A 22,958-nucleotide genomic window follows, 5' to 3' on the forward strand; every position below is an offset into this window, starting at 1 on the left:
GATCTCGGTTAGTTTTGTTCCCTTTATCGCGGTACATTAATTATGTTTCACATTTTTATTTTGCAGGAACAGTCGAGCAGTCTGCAGACCCACATCACATCCGAGTTCGCTAAAATGCACCAGATTCTCACTGAGAGAGAGCAGCGTTTAATCAAAGATCTCAGGGAACAAGAGGGGGAGATTCTGGAACCGATGGAGAAAAACCTCCGTGTAATCCAACAGGAGTTAGATTGTGTTGGGCGAGAAATATCCAAGTTACAGAGACAGATGGAGGAACAAGACACAGTCACATTTCTGAAGGTAAGACCTTTTATTTAAATACATGCTGCCCCTCGGTGACATCATAGTGTCATAATGGCACAGAAGGAGGCCATTCGGCCCATCGAGTCCGTGCCGGCTCTCTGTAGAGCAATCCAGTCAGTCCCATTCCCCCGCTCTATCCCCGTAGTCCTGCAAGTTTATTTCCCTCAAGTGCCTATCCAGTCTCCCCTGGAAAACATTGAGTGTCTCCGCTTCCACCACTTCCGTCAGCAGCGAGTTCCAGGTCCTCACCACTCGCTGCATAGAAAAAGGTTTTCCTCACATCCCCCCTGTATCTCTTGCCCAAAACCTTAAATCTGTGCCCCCTGGTCCTTGTACCATCAACTAGTGGGAACATCCTTTCCCCGTCTAGCCTATCCAAACCTGTCCTAATCTTGCACCTCTATCACATCACCCCTCAACCTGCTTTGCTCTAATGAAAACATAGAAACATAGAAGATAGGAGCAGGAGGAGGCCATTCGGCCCCTCGAGCCTGCTCCGCCATTCAATGAGATCATGGCTGATCATCCAAATTCAGTACCCTGTCCCTGCTTTCTCCCCATTTCCCTTGATCCCTTTAGCCTTAAGAAATATATCTAACTCCTTCTTGAATATATTTAGTGAATTGGCCTCAACTGCCTTTTGTGGTAGAGAATTCCACAGGTTCACCACTCTCTGGGTGAAGAAATTCCTCCTCATCTCTGTCCTAAATGGCGTACCCGTTATCCTTAGACTGTGACCCCTGGTTCTGGACTCCCCCGCCATCGGGAACATCCTTCCTGCATCTAGTCTGTCTAGTCCTGTTAGAATTTTATAAGTTTCAATGAGATCCCCTCTCATTCTTCTAAACTCCAGCGAATATAAGCCCAATCGACCCAATCTCTCCTCATACGTCATTCCTGCCATCCCAGGTATCAGTCTGGTGAATCTTCGCTGCACTCCCTCCATGGCAAGAACATCCTTCCTCAGATAAGGCGACCAAAACTGCACATAATACTCAAGGTTTGGTCTCACCAGCTCCCTGTACAACTCCAGCAAGTCATCCTTGTTCCTGTACTCGAATCCTCTCGCTATGAAGGCCAACATGCCATTTGCCTTCTTAACCGCCTGCTGCACCTGCATGCTTACCTTCAGCGACTGGTGCACAAGGACACCCAGGTCTCGTTGCACTTCCCCTTCTCCCAATCTATTACCGTTCAGATAATAATCTGCCTTCCTGTTTTTGCCACTAAAGTGGATAACCTCACATTTATCCACATTATACTGGATCTGCCATGCATCTGCCCAATCACCCAACCTGTCTAAATCATCCTGGGGTTTCTCGGCATCCTCCTCACAGCACACACGCCCACCTAGCTTTGTGTCGTCTGCAAACTTGGAGATATTACATCTAGTTCCCTTGTCTAGATCACTAATATATATTGTGAATAGCTGGGGTCCGAGCACCGATCCCTGCGGTACCCCACTAGTCACTGCCTGCCACTCAGAAAAGACCCATTTATTCCAACTCTTTGCTTCCTATCTGCCAACCAGTTCTCTATCCAAGTCAGTACCTTACCCCCAATCCCATGTGCTTTGACTGTACACGCTAATCTCTTATGCGGGACCTTATCGAAAGCCTTCTGAAAGTCCAAATACACCACATCCACTGGTTCTCCCTTATCTATTCTACCAGTTACATCCTCAAAAAATTCTAGTAGATTAGTCAAGCATGATTTACCTTTTGTTAATCTATGTTGACTTTGTCCAACCCTGTCACTGTTTTCCAAGTGCTCTGCTATTACATCCTTTAAATAATGGACTCTAGCATTTTCCCCACTACCGATGTCAGGCTTACCGCTCTATAATTCCCCGTTTTCTCTCTACCACCTTTTTTGAATAGTGGGGTTACATTAGCTACCCTCCAATCTATGGGAACTGTTCCAGAGTCTATAGAATTTTGGAAGATGACCAGCAATGCATCTACTATTTCTAGGGCCACTTCCTTAAGTACCCTAGGATGTAGATTATCAGGCCCTGGGGATTTATTGACCTTCAATCCCATCAATTTCCCTAACACCATTTCCCTACAAATACCAAGTTCCCTTGTTAGCCACTGTTGAGTCACCTTTTTTGTTTTATTGTTATGCCAAACAGGGATGAACAAATTCTGCAGTTCATCCATGCGATCTTTAAATGTCTGCCATTGCCTATCCACGGTCAACCCTTTAAGTAACGTTCCCCAATCCATCCTAGCCAAGCCGCGCCTCATACCATCATAGTTTCCTTTATTTAAATTCAGGACCCTAGTCCCTGAGTCAAATACTTCACTCTCCATCTTAATGAAGAATTCGATCATATTATGATCGCTCTGCCCCAAGGGGCCTTGCACAACAAGATTGCTAATTAATCCTTTCTCATTGCATAATACCCAGTCTAAGATGGCCTGATCTCTAGTTGGTTCCTCGACATATTGGTCCAGGAAACCATCCCGTATACACTCCAGGAATTCCTCCTCCACAGTATTGTTACTAATTTGGTTAGCCCAATCTCTATGTAGATTAAAGTCACCCATGATAACTGCTGTGCCCTTATTGCACGCGTCTCTAATTTCCCGTTTAATGCCATCCCCAACCTCAGCATTACTGTTTGGGGGTCTGTATACAACTCCCACCAGCCTTTTCTGCCTCTTGGTATTTCTCAGCTCTACCCATACAGATTCCACATCATCAGAGCTAATATCCTTCCTTACTATTGTGTTAATCTCCTCTTTAACCAGCAATGCTACCCCACCTCCCTTTCCTTTTTGCCTGTCTTTCCTGGATGTTGAATTCCCAGCCTTGGTCACCCTGGAGCCATGTCTCCTTAATCCCAATTAAATCATATCCGTTTACATCATTTTGCGCAGCTAATTCATCCACCTTATTACGAATGCTCCTCGCATTAAGACACAAAGCCTTCAAGCTTGTTTTTTTAACACTCTTAGACCTTTTAGAATTATTATTTATTGTGGCCATGTTTGATTTAAACCCTTGATTTCTCTGACTGCCACTTTTGCTTTTCTCCTTCCTGTCTTTTGCTTCTATCCTTGTTTCCCATTCCTCTGTCTCCCTGCACAGGTTCCCCACCCCCTGCCAGTTTAGTTTAAACCCTCCCCAACAGCAGTAGCAAACACTCCCCCTAGGATATCGGTCCCAGTCCTGCCCAGGTGCAAACCGTCCAGTTTGTACTGGTCCCACATCCCCCAGAACCGGTTCCAATGTCCCAGGAATTTGAATCCCTCCCCCTTGCACCATTCCTCTAGCCACGTATTCATCTGAAATATCCTTCTATTTCTACTCTGACTAGCACGTGGCACTGGTAGCAATCCTGAGATTACTACCAGCTTCTCCAACCTGTCCTTGTAGCTAAGATCCCCCATATCTGGAACCATTCTGGTAAATCTCCTCTGCACCCTCTCAAGGGCCTTCACATCCTTCCTAAAGTGTGGTGACCAGAACTGGACACAATACTCCAGTTGTGGCCTAACCAGCGCTTTATAAAGGTTCAGGCTAACTTCTCTACTTTTGTACTCAATACCTCTATTTATGAAGCCCAAGATCCCATTTGCTTGGCTAACCACTCTCGCAATACGTCCCGCCACCTTCAGGGATCTATACACATTAACTCCCAGGTCCCTCTGTCCCTGCGCACTCTTTAAAACTGTGCCATTAAGTGTATATTGCCTCTCCCTGTTCCTTCTGCCAAAATGCATCACCTCACACTTCTCTGTATTAAATTCCATCTGCCAGTTGTCTGCCCATTCTGCTAGCCTTTCTATGTCCTGTTGCAGTCGATTGGTATCATCCTCACTGTTTGCCACCCCACCAGGTTTGGTGTCATCGGCAAATTTAGAAATTCTACTCTGTATTCCAATATCCAGATCATCCTCCAGTCTGAAAATCTGCCCTTAACCACAACTCGCTGTTTTCTGTCCTTCAGCCAATTCCTTATCCAAGCTGCCACTGACCCACCTATTGCATGAGCCTCAATTTTGTTAACCAGCCTTCTATGTGGTACTTTGTCAAATGCCTTCCTAAAATCGATGTTGACAACATCCATTGCATTCCCTTCATCAATCCTCCCTGTTACTTTATCAAAAAGTTCAATTAGATTAGTCAAACATGATCTGCCTTTTACAAATCTGTGTTGGCTCTCCTTAATTAGCTTAAACATCTCCAAGTGCCTGTTAATTTTTTCCTTCATTATTGTTATCATCTGAAAACACAATGCCATATAGGCTGACGACACCCAGCTCTACCTCATCCCCACCTCTCTCGACCCCTCCACTGCCTCTGATGTGTCACGTTGCTAGTCCAACATCCAGTAATGGATGAGCAGAAATTTCCTCCAATTAAATATGGGGAAGCCCTAAGCCATTGTCTTCGGTCCCCGCTGTAACGTCCGTGTGTAATTGAGACACGGACTGCAGGAGTTGGTTATAACAGGTGTTTACTGAATGGAGACAAAACTGGAACTATTATACAAAGTTACTACACTGGCTTATATACAGGGGTGGTCACTACTGGTACTGCAGTATACAGGGGCTGCAGAATATAGTTCCTTCTTCAAGGTACATACACTACAATTCCTCCCCTTTTAGCTAAACAGTACATAACATTCGATTAATAATTAAATAACGTATTTACAATTACAGTTGCTATATACATTAGCTGAAGTTAATCAATTATAAATTCAGTCTTTGAGGAGGCTTCCTGATTCTGTCTGGATAACGCCTCTTTGGGGTATCAGGTTCTTCTGGCAAAGTTGATTCGGGATCAACGTCGTTGTTCGGTTCGTCTGCTTCCAATATCACCGATTCTGAGGTAGATGCAATTGGTACTTCGGTTTCATCACTAGGTGTATAGGATCATGGTGTAGATTTGACGTTTTCCAGTGACTCTAGAATCTGGTCAGCATGGCGTCTTACAATGCTCTCTCCAACGTCCACGGTATACATTAGAGGTCCTTGCCGTGTGCAGATCGTTCCTGGCTGCCATTTCTCTGTGCGGTAGTCCCGGGCCAAAACTGGTTGACCTATCTTAAAACTCCTGGTTGGCCTTTCATTCATATTCTGAAACTGCCTGTTCTCCACATCTCTTATGTTTGGCTTAACCAAATCCAAGCGGCATCTTAGTCTTCAATTGAAGAACATCATGGCTGGAGTTTGGTTGGTAACCGCATGTGTCGCATTCCGGTAGGCAAACAAGAAGTTATCCACCTTGTGTTGTAGGGGTATGTCTTCATTGCACATTGCCTTGATAGCCTTCTTGAATGTTTGAACGAACCTCTCAACCAATCCATTGGTGGCTGGATGATATGGGGCGGATGTGTAATGCTTAACACCATTGTTCTTTAAGAACCTCCGGAACTCTTCAGACACAAACTGTGGCCCATTGTCGGAGCAAATCTGTTCAGGCAGTCCATTTCTGGCGAATATGGTTCGTAAGACTGTGATAGTTTTTTCTGTGGTGGTTGAGGACATTTTTATTACCTCTGGCCACTTTGAATGTGCATCCACCGCAATTAAAAACATCGAGTCCTAAATGGACCAGCAAAATCAATGTGCACCCTTTGCCATGGAGATGAGGGCCACTCCCATGGATGTAGAGGGGCTTGTGGTGGAGCGTTTTGGACCTTCTGGCATCCTGTACAGCTCTTGGTCATCTCTTCGATTTCTCTATCGATTCCCGGCCACCACACAAACGCTCTGGCTAAGTTCTTCATTTTTACCCCTCCCAGATGACCCTCATGAAGCACATTGAGCACTCTATCCTTCAATTTGGGTGGAATTACTACTCTGGATCCACACATCAAGGTTCCTCTGCACACTGACAGCTGTTCTCTTCTCGGCGAGAATGCTGGCAACAGTGGTTCGCCATGTGCTGGCCATCCCTTCACCGTTAAATCATAGACCCAGGAGAGTGTCGGGTCATTTCGTGTTTCCTTTTCTATGTTTGCATTCGTCACAGGTAGACATTCGACTATGGTCGAGTGGAACATCTCCACAGGATCCACTGCAGGTGCTTCTTCCACCGTCGGCAACGGTAGGTGCGACAGTCCATCAGCATTCCCATGCTTATTGTGTCCGTGTGTAATTGAGACACGGACTGCAGGAGTTGGTTACAACAGGTCTTTACTGAGTGGAGACAAACTGGAACTACTATGCAAAGTTACTACACAGGCTTATATAGAGGGGTGGTCACTACTGGTACTGCAGTATACAGGGGCTGCAGAATATAGTTCCTTCTGCAAAGTACATACACTACAATTCCTCCCCTTTTAGCTAAACAGTACATAACATTCGATTAATAATTAAATAACATATTTACAATTACAGTTGTTAGATACATTAGCTGAAGTTAAGCAATTATAAGTTCAGTCTTTGAGGAGGCTTCCTGATTCTGTCTGGATAACGCCTCTTTGGGGTATCAGGTTCTTCTGGCAAAGTTGATTCGGGATCAACGTCGTTGTTTGGTTCATCTGCTTCCAATATCACCGATTCTGAGTGTTGTGTATGTACCTTTAAGGGAATAACTGGTCTCAGACTGCAGTACTGGCAGTGACCACCCCTGTATAAAAGGCCCTAGCAGGCTTCTGTAGTTTCAGTTTCCAGGATGTCTCCATTCAGTAAAGACTTGTTATAATCAACTCCTGCAGTCCGTGCCTCAATTATACACGGACATAATACTGGCGACGAGTAAGAAACGAACTTACCTGCAACTCGGCAGCACCTCAGACGACGTTATTGAAGGTCGGAGCCAGAAGAAAGAAAAAAAAAAATAATCCAAAGAAACTCGAGAAACGGGCGTCGACTGTGGGCAACCGCCCTCCAAATCATCGAATTGAAAAATCGCAGGAGAGACTGTCGAGAGCCAGGCTTGGTTCTCCAGTCTGTGGTTTCCCAGCTAATCGGGCTGGTGGCAGGTAGTGCACTGATCCTTCCTGGACTGCGGCGGGCTAGAGCTCGATCGGGTGGCTCTGCAACGGGGCCGGGCAGCGAGTCGGGAAGCAAAGAGAGAGAGAGAGGGTGGAGCACTCAGGGCGCGGCCGGTGCTTCGAAGCCGGGCAGCGTTCGGACCTAAGAGGGAGGGAAGTGTCCCAGAGGGTCCGCTCCACGACGGGAACGGTTCTTCAATTAACGGAGCAAATATTGAAGCGCGATAGAAAAATAAAAATACCACAGAGAGCGGCGTTGGCAGCAGCGATCGGGGAGGCGTGAAGACCATAGGGCGTCGCCATTACAGGATAGTAAAATAAATATAATCGCCAGCAACAGCGTTGGCAGCAGCGGCAGCGGCGGGAAAGCGCGGGAGGCGCCACCTTAACTCGGCGGGGAAGAAGGAAAAGGGCGGGAGGCGCCATCTTAGATTTTCAAGATGCCAAAGACTGGCGATATCACTGCCTTCGATAATGCAATAGAAGACTGGACCACGTATGTGGAAAGAGTCGAGGTATATTGTGAGGCAAACGAAATAGCCGATGAGAAAAAGGCATCGGTATTGCTAAATTTAATGGGCGCAAGAATGTACGGCCTATTGCGGGACCTGATTACTCCAGCCAAACCGAAGGTGAAGAGTTTTAACGAAATTGTTGCTATCCTACAGGAACACCTAAATCCTACACCGCTGCTGATAGCAGAAAGATTTAAATTCCACAGGAGAAATCAGCATAAAAATGAGAGCAATGCTGATTACCTTACGGAACTACGCAAGCTATCAAAGCACTGCCAGTTCGGAGCAGGACTGGCAGATACCTTACGGGACAAATTTGTCTGTGGACTCCTGAGTGAAGGAACCCAGAAGAGGTTACTCTCAGAGAAAGAGCTGACGCTAGATAAGGCTTTCAGCGTGGCAGTATCGTACGAAGCAGCAGCAATGGGAGCTGCGGAAATACAACAAAAGCCACAGGAATACGGCACCCACGAAATGACATGGGGATTTGCAAAATGTTATCGCTGCGGCAGAACAAACCATGACCAGAAGGACTGCTGGTCCAAGGACAAAATATGCAGGCAATGCGGAAAGATGGGACAAATTGCACAAGTTTGCAGGTCTGGGAAGAAGACCAACGACAACAAAAAGGCTACTAAGGAACCATACAGGAAAGTACAAAAGATGACGGACAGTAGTTCCGAAGACCAGAAGAGCGATAGTGAATCCGGGAACAAGAGACTAAGCTGTCTCAAACTTCACAACGTAATCGCAAAAGAGGATCACCGAACCATTTGGGTCAACCTCACGATAGCAGGGTCCCAAGTCAAAATGGAATTGGATACAGGATCAGCTCTAACCGTCATGAATCGACGAGACTACGAGCGGCTATTCTCACACATACCCTTGAGAGAGACATCCATTGTCTTGAGGACGTATACGGGGCAAAAATATACCCCAGAGGAAAAATAAGGGTGCCTGTCGAATATAACGGCAAGAAAATACGGAAATTGTATCTCTACATTCTGCAAGATGGTGGACCACCGTTATTGGGACGTGAATGGATCAGAAAGATAAGTTTAGACTGGCACTCCATTCAGGCACTGATGGTGGCTGGTAAAAAGGATGACGACGTCACTCCTGGACGATTGTCAACAATCTTAGCTGACGCCAAAGAGGTATTTCAACAAGAACTGGGCACTCTTAAAGGCGTAACCGCCTCGATAAAAATAGAGGAGAATGCAATTCCCAAGTTTTTCAAAGCAAGACCGGTACCATATGCAATTCGCACAGCCGTCGAGGCAGAGCTGGAGAATCTGGAGAATGCAGGCGTGTTATCTAAGGTAGACTGGAGCGAGTGGGCGACACCCATCATTCCTGTCATGAAAAAAACGTTAAACAATAAGTCTGAGGAGCCAAGGAAGGTTCGCATCTGTGGGGACTTCCAAGGTGATGGTGAACCCAGTCCTTCACACAGTACAATATCCTCTTCCAAGGATAGAAGATATCTTCGCCTCACTATCTGGAGGGAAGCGTTTTACAAAAATTGACCTAGCCCAAGCATATTTGCAGATGGAGGTTGAAGAATCCTCTAGGAAGTATCTCACGATAAACACTCACAAAGGTATTCGGAGTAGCATCAGCTCCGGCGATATGGCAAAGAGCGATGGAACAAGTCCTGCAAGGGATTCCGGGGACTCAGTGTTACTTGGACGACATCCTAGTGACAGGTGAAGATGACAGTGAACACCTTGCCAACCGAGAGCAGGTGCTCACTAGACTACGTGAACATGGGCTACGAGCCAATCGCCCCAAGTGCGAGTTTTTTAAGAAACAGATATCGTATTGTGGCCACGTGATTGATGAAGAGGGGTTGCATAAGTCCCCTGACAAAATTGAAGCGGTAGTTAAGGCTCCAGCGCCTGAAAATGTGTCGCAACTGAGGTCATTCCTCGGATTGGTGAATTACTACCATAACTTTTTGCCGAATTTGTCCACAATTCTGCATCCACTGAACGCCCTACTACGAATGGGAGTAGCATGGAAATGGAGCGATGAATGCAAGCGGGCCTTTCAGAAGAGTAAGGACCTAATCACTTCAAGAGAAGTATTGGCTCACTACAACCCATCACTACCGATAAGACTGGCGCGTGATGCGTCTCCCTACGGCATTGGGGCGGTACTGTCACATAAATTCCTTGATGGTTCAGAGAGGCCAATAGCTTTTGCGTCACGCTCGTTAACTTCAGCCGAGCGTAACTACGCCCAGATTGACAGAGAGGCCCTCAGCCTGGTGTGGGGGGTGAAGAAGTTCAATTGCTACCTGCACGGTCAGAAATTTACTCTACTAACTGATCATCAACCTCTCATCTCCATTTTCAACCCTCAGAAGGGCGTACCGATAATGACGGCACAACGGCTACAAAGGTGGTCCCTTTTCCTAGGGGCTCACCAATATGACATCGAGTACAAAGGAACTAAACAGCATGGGAATGCTGATGGATTGTCGCGCCTACCGTTGCCGACGGTGGAAGAAGTACTGGCAGTGGATCCAGTGGAGTTATTCCACTCGACTATAGTCGAATGTCTACCTGTGATGAATGCAAACATAGAAAAGGAAACACGAAATGACCCGACACTCTCCTGGGACTATGATTTAATGGTGAAGGGATGGCCAGCACATGGCGAACCACTGCTGCCAGCATTCTCGCCGAGAAGAGAACAGCTGTCAGTGTGCAGAGGAACCTTGATGTGTGGATCCAGAGTAGTAATTCCACCCAAATTGAAGGATAGAGTGCTCAATGAGCTTCATGAGGGTCATCTGGGAGGGGTAACAATGAAGAACTTAGCCAGAGCGTTTGTGTGGTGGCCGGGAATCAATAGAGAAATCGAAGAGATGATCAAGAGCTGTACAGGATGCCAGAAGGTCCAAAACGCCCCACCACAAGCCCCTCTACATCCATGGGAGTGGCCCTCATCTCCATGGCAAAGGGTGCACATTGATTTTGCTGGTCCCTTTATGGACTCGATGTTTTTAATTGCGGTGGATGCACATTCAAAGTGGCCAGAGGTAATAAAAATGTCCTCAACCACCACAGAAAAAACTATCACAGTCTTACGAACCATATTCGCCAGGAATGGATTGCCTGAACAGATTTGCTCTGACAATGGACCACAGTTTGTGTCTGAAGAGTTCCGGAGGTTCTTAAAGAACAATGGTGTTAAGCATTACACATCCGCCCCATATCATCCAGCCACTAATGGATTGGCCGAGAAGTTTGTTCATACATTCAAGAAGGCTATCAAGGCAATGTGTAATGAAGATATACCCCTACAACAGAAGGTGGATAACTTCTTGTTTGCCTACCGGAATGCGACACATGCGGTTACCAACCAAACTCCAGCCATGATGTTCTTCAATCGAAGACTACGATGCCGCTTGGATTTGGTTAAGCCAAACGTCAGAAGAGATGTGGAGAACAGGCAGTTTCAGAATATGAATGAAAGGGCGACCAGGAGTTTTAAGATAGGTCAACCAGGGACTACCGCACAGAGAAATGGCAGCCAGGAATGATCTGTACACGGCAAGGACCTCTAATGTATACCGTGGATGTTGGGGAGAGCATTGTAAGACGCTATGCTGACCAGATTCTAGAGTCACTGGAAAACGTCAACTCCACGCCACGATCTGATACACCTGACGATGAAACCGAAGTACCAATTGCATCTACCGCAGAATCGGTGATATTGGAAGCAGACGAACCAAACAATGAAATTGATCCCGACTCAACCTTGCCAGAACAACCTGATATCCCAAAGAGGCGTTATCCAGACAGAATCAGGAAGCCTCCTCAAAGACTGAACTTATAATTGCTTAACTTCAACCTCCGTGCAATGTATCTAGCAACCGTAATTGTAATTGTAATTAGTTATTATTTAGTTGTTAAATGAATGTTATGTACTGTTTATCTAAAAGGGGAGGAATTGTTGTGTATGTACCTTTAAGGGAATAACTGGTCTCAGACTGCAGTACCGGCAGTGACCACCCCTGTATAAAAGGCCCTAGCAGGCTTCTGTAGTTTCAGTTTCCAGGTTGTCTCCATTCAGTAAAGACTTGTTATAATCAACTCCTGCAGTCCGTGCCTCAATTATACACGGACATAATACTGAGGTAGATGCAATTGGTACTTCAGTTTCATCACCAGGTGTATCGGATCGTGGTGTGGAATTGACGTTTTCCAGTGACTCTAGAATCTGGTCAGCATGGCGTCTTACAATGCTCTCTCCAACATCCACGGTATACATTAGGGGTCCTTGCCGTGTGCAGATCGTTCCTGGCTGCCATTTCTCTGTGCGGTAGTCCCGGGCCAAAACTGGTTGACCTATCTTAAAACTCCTGGTCGGCCTTTCATTCATATTCTGAAACTGCCTGTTCTCCACATCTCTTCTGACGTTTGGCTTTACCAAATCCAAGCGGCATCGTAGTCTTCGATTGAAGAACATTATGGCTGGAGTTTGGTTGGTAACCGCATGTGTCGCATTCCGGTAGGCAAACAAGAAGTTATCCACCTTGTGTTGTAGGGGTATGTCTTCATTACACATTGCCTTGATAGCCTTCTTGAATGTTTGAATGAACCTCTCAGCCAATCCATTGGTGGCTGGATGATATGGGGCGGATGTGTAATGCTTAACACCATTGTTCTTTAAGAACCTCCGGAACTCTTCAGACACAAACTGTGGTCCATTGTCGGAGCAAATCTGTTCAGGCAGCCCATTTCTGGCGAATATGGTTCGTAAGACTGTGATAGTTTTTTCTGTGGTGGTTGAGGACATTTTTATTACCTCTGGCCACTTTGAATGTGCATCCACCGCAATTAAAAACATCGAGTCCATAAATGTGATGCGCTATCAATTACTCATAAAAGACGGAGAGTTAGGAGAGTAACTAAAAGGCTTTTATTAGCAAAGAACAGAGCATGCCTCTCGTGGTTGACTGGGTTCCAAGAAGGCAGGGGGCTGCAGAGCAATCACCTTTATACCTGGGCCTGTGGGTGGAGTCAGGGGCGGAGCCAACAGAGACATGCTGAGGCATGCATAGGTACAACAGTGTGCAACAACAACAACAACGGTGAACAACAATAACAGTGGTTTACCACAAAATGGACCAGCAAAATCAGTGTGCACCCTTTGCCATGGAGATGATGGCCACTCCCATGGATGTAGAGGGGCTTGTGGTGGGGCGTTTTGGACCTTCTGGCATCCTGTACAGCTCTTGGTCATCTCTTCGATTTCTCTATCGATTCCCGGCCACCACACAAACGCTCTGGCTAAGTTCTTCTTTTTTACCCCTCCCAGATGACCCTCACGAAGCTCATTGAGTACTCTATCCTTCAATTTGGGTGGAATTACTACTCTGGATCCACACATCAAGGTTCCTCTGTACACTGACAGCTGTTCTCTTCTTGGCGAGAATGCTGGCAACAGTGGTTCACCATGTGCTGGCCATCCCTTCACCGTTAAATCATAGACCCAGGAGAGTGTCGGGTCATTTCGTGTTTCCTTTTCTATGTTTGCATTCGTCACAGGTAGACATTCGACTATGGTCGAGTGGAATATCTCCACAGGATCCACTGCAGATGCTTCTTCCACCATCGGCAACGGTAAGCGCGACAATCCATCAGCATTCCCATGCCGTTTAGTTCCTTTGTACTCTGTCATATTGGTGTGCCCCTAGGAAAAGTGACCACCTCTGTAGCAGTTGTGCAGTCATTATCGGAACGCCCTTCTGAGGGTTGAAAATGGAGACAAGAGGTTGCTGATCAGTTAGTAGAGTAAATTTCTGACCGTGCAGGTAGTGATTGAACTTCTTCACCCCCCACACCAGGCTGAGGGCCTCTCTGTCAATCTGGGCGTAGTTATGCTCGGCTGAAGTTAACGAGCGTGACGCAAAAGCTATCGGCCTCTTTGGACCATCAAGGAATTTATGTGACAGTACCGCTCCAATGCCGTAGGGAGACGCATCACACGCCAGTCTTATCGGTAGTGATGGGTTGTAGTGAGCCAATACTTCTCTTGAAATGATTAGGTCTTTACTCTTCTGAAAGGCCCGCTTACATTCATCGCTCCATTTCCATGCTACTCCAGTTTGTAGTAGGGCGTTCAGTGGGTGCAGAATTGTGGACAAATTCGGCAAAAACTTACGGTAGTAATTCACCAATCCGAGGAATGACCTCAGTTGCGACACATTTTCAGGCACTGGAGCCTTAACCACCGCTTCAATTTTGTCAGGGGACTTATGTAACCCCTCTTCATCAATCATGTGGCCACAATACGATATCTGTTTCTTAAAAAACTCGCACTTCGGGCGATTGGCTCGTAGACCATGTTCTCTTAGTCTAGTGAGCACCTGCTCTAGGTTGGCAAGGTGTTCACTGTCATCTTCACCTGTCACTAGGATGTCGTCCAAGTTACACTGAGTCCCCGGAATCCCTTGCAGGACTTGTTCCATCGCTCTTTGCCATGTCGCCGGAGCTGATGCTACTCCGAATACCAGTCGATTATACTGGTAAAGACCTTTGTGAGTGTTTATCGTGAGATACTTCCTGGAGGATTCTTCAACCTCAATCTGCAAATGTGCTTGGGCTAGGTCAACTTTTGTAAAACGCTTCCCTCCAGATAGTGAGGCGAAGATATCTTCTATCCTTGGAAGAGGATATTGTACTGTGTGAAGGACTGGGTTCACCGTCACCTTGAAGTCCCCACAGATGCGAACCTTCCTTGGCTCCTCAGACTTATTGTTTAACGTTTTCTTCATAACAGGAACGATGGGTGTCGCCCACTCGCTCCAGTCTACCTTAGATAACACGCCTGCATTCTCCAGATTCTCCAGCTCTGCCTCGACGGCTGGGCGAATTGCATACGGTACCGGTCTTGCTTTGAAAAACTTGGGAATTGCATTCTCTTCTATTTTTATCGAGGCGGTTACGCCTTTAAGAGTTCCCAGTTCTTGTTGAAATACCTCTTTGGCGTTAGCTAAGATTTTTGACAATCGTGCAGGTGTGACGTCGTCATCCTTTTTACCAGCCACCGTCAGTGCCTGAATGGAGTGCCAGTCTAAACTTATCTTTCTGATCCATTCACGTCCCAATAACGGTGGTCCACCATCTTGCAGTATGTACAGATACAATTTCTGTATTTCCTTGCCATTGTATTCGACAGGCACCCTTATTTTCCCTCTGGGGTATACTTTCTGCCCCGTATATGTCTTCAAGACAATGGATGTCTCTTTCAAGGGTATGTGTGAGAATAGCCGCTCGTAGTCTCGTCGATTCATGATGGTCAGGGCTGATCCTGTATCCAATTCCATTTTGACTTGGGACCCTGCTATCGTGAGGGTGACCCAAATGGTTCGGTGATCCTCTTTTGCGATTACGTTGTGAAGTTTGAGACAGCTTAGTCTCTTGTTCCCGGATTCACTATCGCTCTTCTGGTCTTCGGAACTACTGTCCGTCATCTTTTGTACTTTCCTTTACTGTTCCTTCGTAGCCTTTTTGTTGTCGTTAGTCTTCTTCCCAGACCTGCAAACTCGTGCAATGTGTCCCATCTTTCCGCATTGCCTGCATATTTTGTCCTTGGACCAGCAGTCCTTCTGGTCATGGGTTGTTCTGCCGCAGCGATAACATTTTTCAAATCCCCGTGTCATTTCGTGGGTGCCGTATTCCTGTGGCTTTTGCTATATTTCCGCAGCTCCCCTTGCTGCTGCTTCATGCGATACTGCCACGCTGAAAGCCTTATCTAGCGTCAGCTCTTTCTCTGAGAGTAACCTCTTCTGGGTTCCTTCACTCAGGAGTCCACAGACAAATTTGTCCCGTAGAGTATCTGTCAGTCCTGCTCCAAACTGGCAGTGCTTTGATAGTTTGCGTAGGTAAGGAAATCAGCATTGCTCTCATCTTTATGCTGATTTCTCCTGTGGAATTTAAATCTTTCTGCTATCAGCAGCGGTGTAGCATTTAGGTGTTCCTGTAGGATATCAACAATTTCGTTAAACTCTTCGCCATCGGTTTGGCTGGAGTGATCAGGTTCCGCAATAGGCCGTATGTTCTTGCGCCCATTAAGTTTAGTAGTACCGATGCCTTTTTCTCATCGGCTACTTCGTTTACCTTGCAATATACTTCGACTCTTTCCACATACGTGGTCCAGTCTTCTATTGCATTATCGAAGGCAGTGATATTGCCAGTCTTCGGCATCTTGGAAATCTAAGATGGCGCCTCCCACGCTTTGCCTTCTTCCCCGATTTAACAAAATGGTGCCTCCCGTGCTTTGCCTTCTTCTCCGCTGCTGCTAGCGCTGTTGCTGGCGTTTTATGCCTTGATGGCGACGCCCTATGGTCTTCGCGCACTTCCCCCCGCGCTGCTGCTAACGCTGCTCTCCGCGGTTCCCGTGGCAAACTGCAGCTCCTCGCGGCTTTCTGCGCGTCCAATTTCTTTTATCTTCCCGTCGTCACAGCAACCCTACGGGACACTTTCCTCCCTCTTCTCGGGTCTGTACGCTGCCCGGCTTCGTAGCACCGGCCGCGCCCTGTGTGCTCCACCCTCTCTCTCTCTCTCCTCTTCCCGACAACGCTGCTCGGCCCCATTGAAAAGCCACCCGATCGAGCTCTAGCCCGCCGCAGCCCAGGAAGGATCAGTGTACTACCTGCCACCAGCCCGATTAGCTGGAACACCATGGACAGGATAACCAAGCCCCGCTCTCGACAGCCTCTCCTGCAAATCAGAATCACAGAATCACAGAAACCCCACAGTGCAGATAGAGGCCATTTCGGCCCATCGAGCCTGCACCGACACATATCCCACCCGATCCCCGTAACCCCTACACCAACACATATCCCACCCTATCCCTGTAACCCCACGTATTTAATCCCCCTAACACTAAGGGTCAATTTATCATAGCCAATCAACCTAACCGCACATCTTTGGACTGTGGGAGGAAACCGGAGCACCCGGAGAAAACCCACGCAAACACGGGGAGAATGTGCAAACTCCACACAGACAGTCGCCTGAGGCCGGATTCGAACCCGGGTCTCTGGCGCTGTGAGGCAACAGTGCTAACCACTATGCCACCGTGGTTCAACTCCGATGAATCAGAGGCGGTTGCCCATGGTCGATGCCCGTTTCTTCTGTTTGTTTGTTTTTTTCTTTCTTCCTTCTGGCCTCGACCTCTAACAACTTCACTTCAGGGATGGATCCCCATGAGGTGGTGCAGAACTGTAGGTATGTTCAGGTCTGCTCGTCGCCAGTATTATGTCCGTGTGTAATTGAGACACGGACTGCAGGGTTTGGTTACAACAGGTCTTTACTGAATGGAGACAAACTGGAACTAACTATGCAAAGTTACTACACAGGCTTATATAGAGGGGTGGTCACTACTGGTACTGCAGTATACAGGGGCTGCAGAATATAGTTCCTTCTGCAAAGTACATACACTACAGTTTCGCTGTTTTGAAGCTTTACTTGAACAAATTTGTGAAACTGTAAACAAAGACAAAGTATGTTTTGTACATAAACTGAGTACTATACATTCGATATTACATAAGATATAAACATGTTTACAACAGTAGAATAGACTAATTGTATAACTAACTAACATTTGGACTGTCTGTAAATATCAAATATTAACCTTTTATAAACATAGTGTTATCAAAATACTACGCTGACAAAGTTACTATCATGCTAACAGACAAAGATACTCACAGATATTGCGCCTGGCCTAACATATGAAATCAGATTACATTGGATTGAGAATCCCTCATGGAATTCTCCATTACTCAAGTCAGGTTCTTCCTGGAATTCTACTTCCTGGGTCAAACAGGAAGAAAGGTAGAAAGGTCAAAGGACCTCTGCTACATACAAACACTGCTAACACAATAACCACCACCAGAGGGTGCTATCTGCATGTAAAATGTCCATAATGTCCATAAGTCCAGAACACTCCCTGTCTGGGGTCGTTAACGACTCCACATAGTCCGAACTCTACTTGTCACTGGGGTCCTCTGGCGACAAAAGGAGAACCACCTCAGAGACTGTCCGTCGGTGTCGACAATAGGATGCAGCTTCCGTAGACTGCTGTGAGGGGGTAGGTTGCGTTCTGCTACGCACAGTTCCAATCTGGGTATGGTGAGATCTGGCTGAGGCGCCAACTTGCCCCTATCAACGACGAAGCCGATTTTGCTTTGTCCATCTTGAGTGGTGACCTTCAGATAAGCCACACTTGCAATGGCCTTAGCGGATGCATCTGCAAAGACACAAAGCTCTTTGAATTGGGCATTTAAGGGAGAGAAAGATGCATAGCAGTGAGGTATTCGGATCTCCTGTAAGTCTTGGAGTGATTCTCTCCATCTGTCCCACTCTGCTTGCAGCTCTTCAGGGAGAGGTGAATCCCACTCTTCAGCGCGTGTGGAGAGTTCTCTGAGGAACAGCCTGCCTTGTATGGTGACAGAGGCTAAGAAGCCGAGAGGGTCGTATAGGCTGTTGACTGTAGAGAGCACTCCTCTACGTGTGAAGTGTTTCTTGGCATCTAAGACTTGGAACGTGAATGTGTCTGTTGCTTTGTTCCAAGACAGTCCTAGGCTACGCTGTAAGGGGAGGTCATCAGTGAAGAGGTCTAGATCCTTGACGTCCTTAGCATGATCTTCAGGGGGGAATGCCTCCATCACTGCTGGTCTGTTAGAGGCTATCTTGTGCAGCCTGAGGTTGGATAGTGCGAGCAGTTCCTGAGCTCCTCCGAGGGTACTGATGGCCTCTGCTTCGGTCGGGAATGACTTCAGTGCGTCGTCGACATAGAACTCTCGTTCGATGAACCCTCTCACATCACTGCCAAAGTCGTCGTCTTCCTTGGCAGCCCTCCTCAGTCCGTATATGGCGACAGCAGGGGACGGGCTATTCCCAAAGACATGGACACCCATTCTGTAGTCCACAATGTCTCTATTGGGGTCGTTGTCTCGATACCACAGGAAGCGGAGGAAGTCTCTGTGGTCTTCTCTCACCACAAAGCAATGAAACATGTGCTGGATATCAGCAGTGATGGTGACGGGCTCTTTCCTGAATCTCATGAGTACTCCCAAGAGGCTGTTGTTAAGATCGGGCCCTGTGAGGAGTACGTCGTTGAGAGAGACTCCCTGATATGGTACACTGGAGTCAAACACCACGCGGATCTGTTCCGGCTTTTTGGGGTGATAGACTCCGAAGGAAGGGAGGTACCAACGCTCTTGGCCTTCCTGGAGTGGAGGAGCTATCTCTGCATGATCATTGACAAGCATTTTCTTGACAAATTCTAGGAAGTGTGCTTTCATCTTTGGCTTCTTCTCTAGTGTGCGACATCCTACAGGGTACACATTAACGAGGCATATCTTGGAGCATGCTCTTGCACTCACTCCTTCTCCACACACCTCGGTGCACCTGGATGTAATCTCTGGACCGGCAGCTCCCTCTCTCTCCCCGCCGTGCTCTGAGGCAGGAGGAGGCGACCCTGATTTCCAAGGAGCTGGGCCTGGGTGGAGTGCTGAAATGTGCCGATCACTTTCACATTCAGTGCATTTTGCATCTACCTTGCAGTTCTTGGCGAGATGGCTCGTGGAAGAGCAGCACTTGAAACATATAGAGTTCTCTTTGAGGTACTGTTTCTGATCTTCCAGGGACATCTCCCTGAAGCCTCTGCACTTCTTTAAAGGATGGGGCTTGTTGTGGATAGGGCATTGTTTGCTCATATCCTCAGGTTTCTTCTGAATCTTTGTGTGCTCAGTTGAGGACACTTGCATTTTGTGGACAGATATTGGTGTCTTTCCATGTCTGTCAAACTTGTCTCTTCTGGCAAGTGCTGGGTGGGAGGAGGAGAGGTTGAAACTGGGGTCGTTCCTGGCTTTGGCTTCTTTACGGATGAATTTGGCGAATGCAGAGAATGGTGGGAAGGCCACGTTGTGCTTTAGCTTGAACTCTGATCCAAACGTTATCCACTTCTCCTGCAGGTTAGATGGAAGCTTTTCAACGATGGGACTTACCCCTCCGGAACTGTCTAAGTACGATAGACCAGGTAGGTAGCCGTCCTGCTTTGCGGCTTCGAGTTCCGACAGCAGATCTCCAAGGTCGCGGAGCTTCGTCAACCTCGGAAAGTTCTCCAACCTGTCAAAGAGAGCCCTTTCAATGGCTTCGGCGAGCCGTAGCTTTTTTCCAGCCTCGCCCAAGCCATCTTCAACCCCGCTGGCAGACGTCCCACATTGGCCGCTTTTATCCTGCAGGCCTGTCCGGCGGACTCTGGGCCGAGCCATTTGATAAGGAGGCCGAGCTCTTCTCCTGCCGACAGGTCTAAGCCCGATATGGCATCGTGGAAGCAGGACTTCCAAGCCCGATAATCCTCCGGCCTGTCATCAAACTTGGTTAACCCTGTAGTCACCAGCTGGGTGCGTGCAAGGTATTTGGCAAGGTCGTAGGTACTGGGACCTGTGCCAGGGTTGCCTTGACTAGGGGCTCTGCTTCTGGGGGTCTCAAGGAAACGAAAGGGATTTGCTGCTGACTTTCTCTATTCAACGTTCTATTCCTCTGCACCGTGTCTTCCATCCTGCTGGGGGAGACTCTGCAGCTTGAGGGACGCCGTCTGCTTTGACCTTGGTTGGTAACTTGTGGCATGTTATATGAAGTGCTTGCGTCTGTAGAGATGAGCGGGCCTTCATCCCTTTCTCTTGTAAACTGTATGTCGGCATGGTCACTCACGTAATCTATGGTGCGCTGTCGTGGACTCTGTCACGAAACGGGAATTAAAGGTTTATAAGCTGTCTCGGGATCAGCTGCCTCCAAAATTGCCTCGAATACTTGTGTCTCGGCTAATGCAGCATCTATCTCTTTTTGTTGCTGCAGAGCTTCTAATGTGGCTTGGAGACAGGCCTGTTCAGCCTGGCGTTCAACTTGGTGATGGGCCTGTTCGGCTTGGAATCGGGCCTGTTCAGCTTGGGGTTCAGCTCGGAGACGGGCCTGTCTTACTTTTATTTCTATTTCACTCTTCGCATGCGCAGCTCTGGCTTGAGCTGCTACTAGCTTAGCCCGTGCTCTGGTGATGGCCACGCTTACTCTAGAACCACCTGATGAACGTGAACCAGCTTGCGATTTAACGTAACCGGAGCTTATAGACCGATTGTCACCTTTTACAGTTTTGTCTGCCCGTTTAAGGTCTTCTCCTCGCTGCAAAGCATTTTTGTTATTATCTTCTGACATGTTGATGTGAGGTAGGTGTGCTCTACGAGGTTAAGGTTTACACTGGGTTCCTCCTGCTCCACTCTTTACAGCTAGCCACATTGCTATCTTTTCACTGTACTGGCCTCGCTAGACGTGCTCCTATCTAGTTATCCAGCAAGTTAAACACTCATTCAAATAATTCCTCGTGAAGCCGTTTTGCTGTTTTGAAGCTTTACTTGAACAAATTTGTGAAACTGTAGACAAAGTATGTTTTGTACATAAACTGAGTACTATACATTCGATATTACATAAGATATAAACATATTTACAACAGTAGAATAGACTAATTGTACAACTAACTAACATTTGGACAATTTAAATAAAGGAAACTACAATGGTCTGAGGAGCGAGTTGGGAAGGATTGATTGGGGAATGTCACTCAAAGGGTTGACGGTGGATAGGCAATGGCAAACATTCAAAGACCGAATGGATGAACTACAGAAGTTGTTCATCCCAGTTTGGCATAAAAATAAAACAAAAAAGGTGACTCAACCGTGGCTAACAAGGGAAATTAGGGATAGCATAAGATCCAAGGAGAGGACATACAAATTGGCCAGAAAAAGCAATAATTCTGAGGATTGGGAGCAGTTTAGGATTCAACAAAGGAGGACAAAGGGATTAATTAAGAAAGGGAAAATAGAATATGAGAATAAGCTTGCAGCGAACATAAAAACTGACTGTAAAAGCTTTTATAGATATGTAAAGAGAAAAAGATTAGTGAAGTCAAGCGTAGGTCCCTTGCAGTCAGAATCGGGGTAATTTATAATGGGGAGCAAAGAAATGGCAGACCAACTAAATACATATTTTGGTTCTGTCTTCACAAAGGAGGACACAAATAACCTCCCAGAAATACCGCGGAACATAGGGTCTGATGAAAGGGTGGAACTGAAAGATATCAGTATTTGTAGGGAAATGGTGTTAGGAAAATTGATGGGACTGAAGGCAGATAAATCACCAGGGCCTGATAATCTACATCCCAGGGTACTTAAGGAAGTGGCCCTAGAAATAGTAGATGCATTGCTGGTCATCTTCCAGAACTCAATAGACTCTGGAAGAGTACCCATGGATTGGAGGGTAGCTAATGTTACCCCACTATTCAAAAAAGGTGGCAGAGAAAAAGCGGGGAATTATAGACCAGTAAGCCTGACATCGGTAGTGGGGAAAATGCTAGAGTCCATTATAAAAGATGTAATAGCAGAGCACTTGGAAAGCAGTGACAGGATTGGACAAAGTCAACATGGATTTACAAAAGGTAAATCATGCTTGACTAATCTACTGGAATTTTTTGAGGATGTAACTGGTAAAATAGATAAGGGAGAACCAGTGGATGTGGTGTATTTGGACTTTCAGAAGGCTTTCGATAAGGTCCCGCATAAGAGATTAGCGTGCAAAATTAAGGCACATGGGATTGGGGGCAAGGTATTGACTTGGATAGAGAACTGGTTGGCGGACAGAAAGCAAAGAGTTGCAATAAATGGGTCATTTTCCGAGTGGCAGGCAGTGACTAGTGGGGTACCGCAAGCATCGGTCCTAGGACCCCAGCTGTTCACAATATATATTAATGATCTGGACGAGGGAATTGGATGTAATATCTCCAAATTTGCAGACGACACAAAGCTGGGTGGGAGGGTATGCTGTGAGGAGGATGTCATGAAACTCCAGTACGATTTGGACAGGTTGGGTGATTGGGCAGAAACATGGCAAATGCACTATAATGTGGATAAATGTGAGGTTATCCACTTTGGTGGCAAAAACAAGGCGGCAGATTATTATTTGAATGGCAATAGATTGGGAGAAGGGGAAGTGCAAAGAGACCTGGGTGTTCTTGTGCACCAGTCGCTGAAGGTAAGCATGCAGGTGCAGCAGCCGGTTAAGAAGGCAAATGGTATGTTGGCCTTCGTAGCAAGAGGTTTCGAGTACAAGAAC

At 46.9% G+C, this 22,958-nt stretch overlaps 1 protein-coding gene across 1 annotated transcript in view; it reads left to right on the forward strand.

Annotated features, from left to right (window-relative positions):
- Nucleotides 1-22,958, forward strand: part of LOC147096448 (nuclear factor 7, brain-like) — a 34,840-nt gene that overhangs the window by 1,150 nt on the left and 10,732 nt on the right. The window contains exon 3 of the mRNA XM_085975246.1: nt 67-300. Coding sequence (XP_085831372.1) covers nt 67-300 — 234 coding nt within the window. The remainder of the gene's footprint in view (nt 1-66; nt 301-22,958) is intronic.

This window comes from Somniosus microcephalus, unplaced genomic scaffold, assembly GCF_052327205.1.
Source record: "Somniosus microcephalus isolate GS21.2 unplaced genomic scaffold, FLI_Smic_1.0 unresolved_chr1, whole genome shotgun sequence".
NCBI lineage: Eukaryota > Metazoa > Chordata > Chondrichthyes > Squaliformes > Somniosidae > Somniosus > Somniosus microcephalus.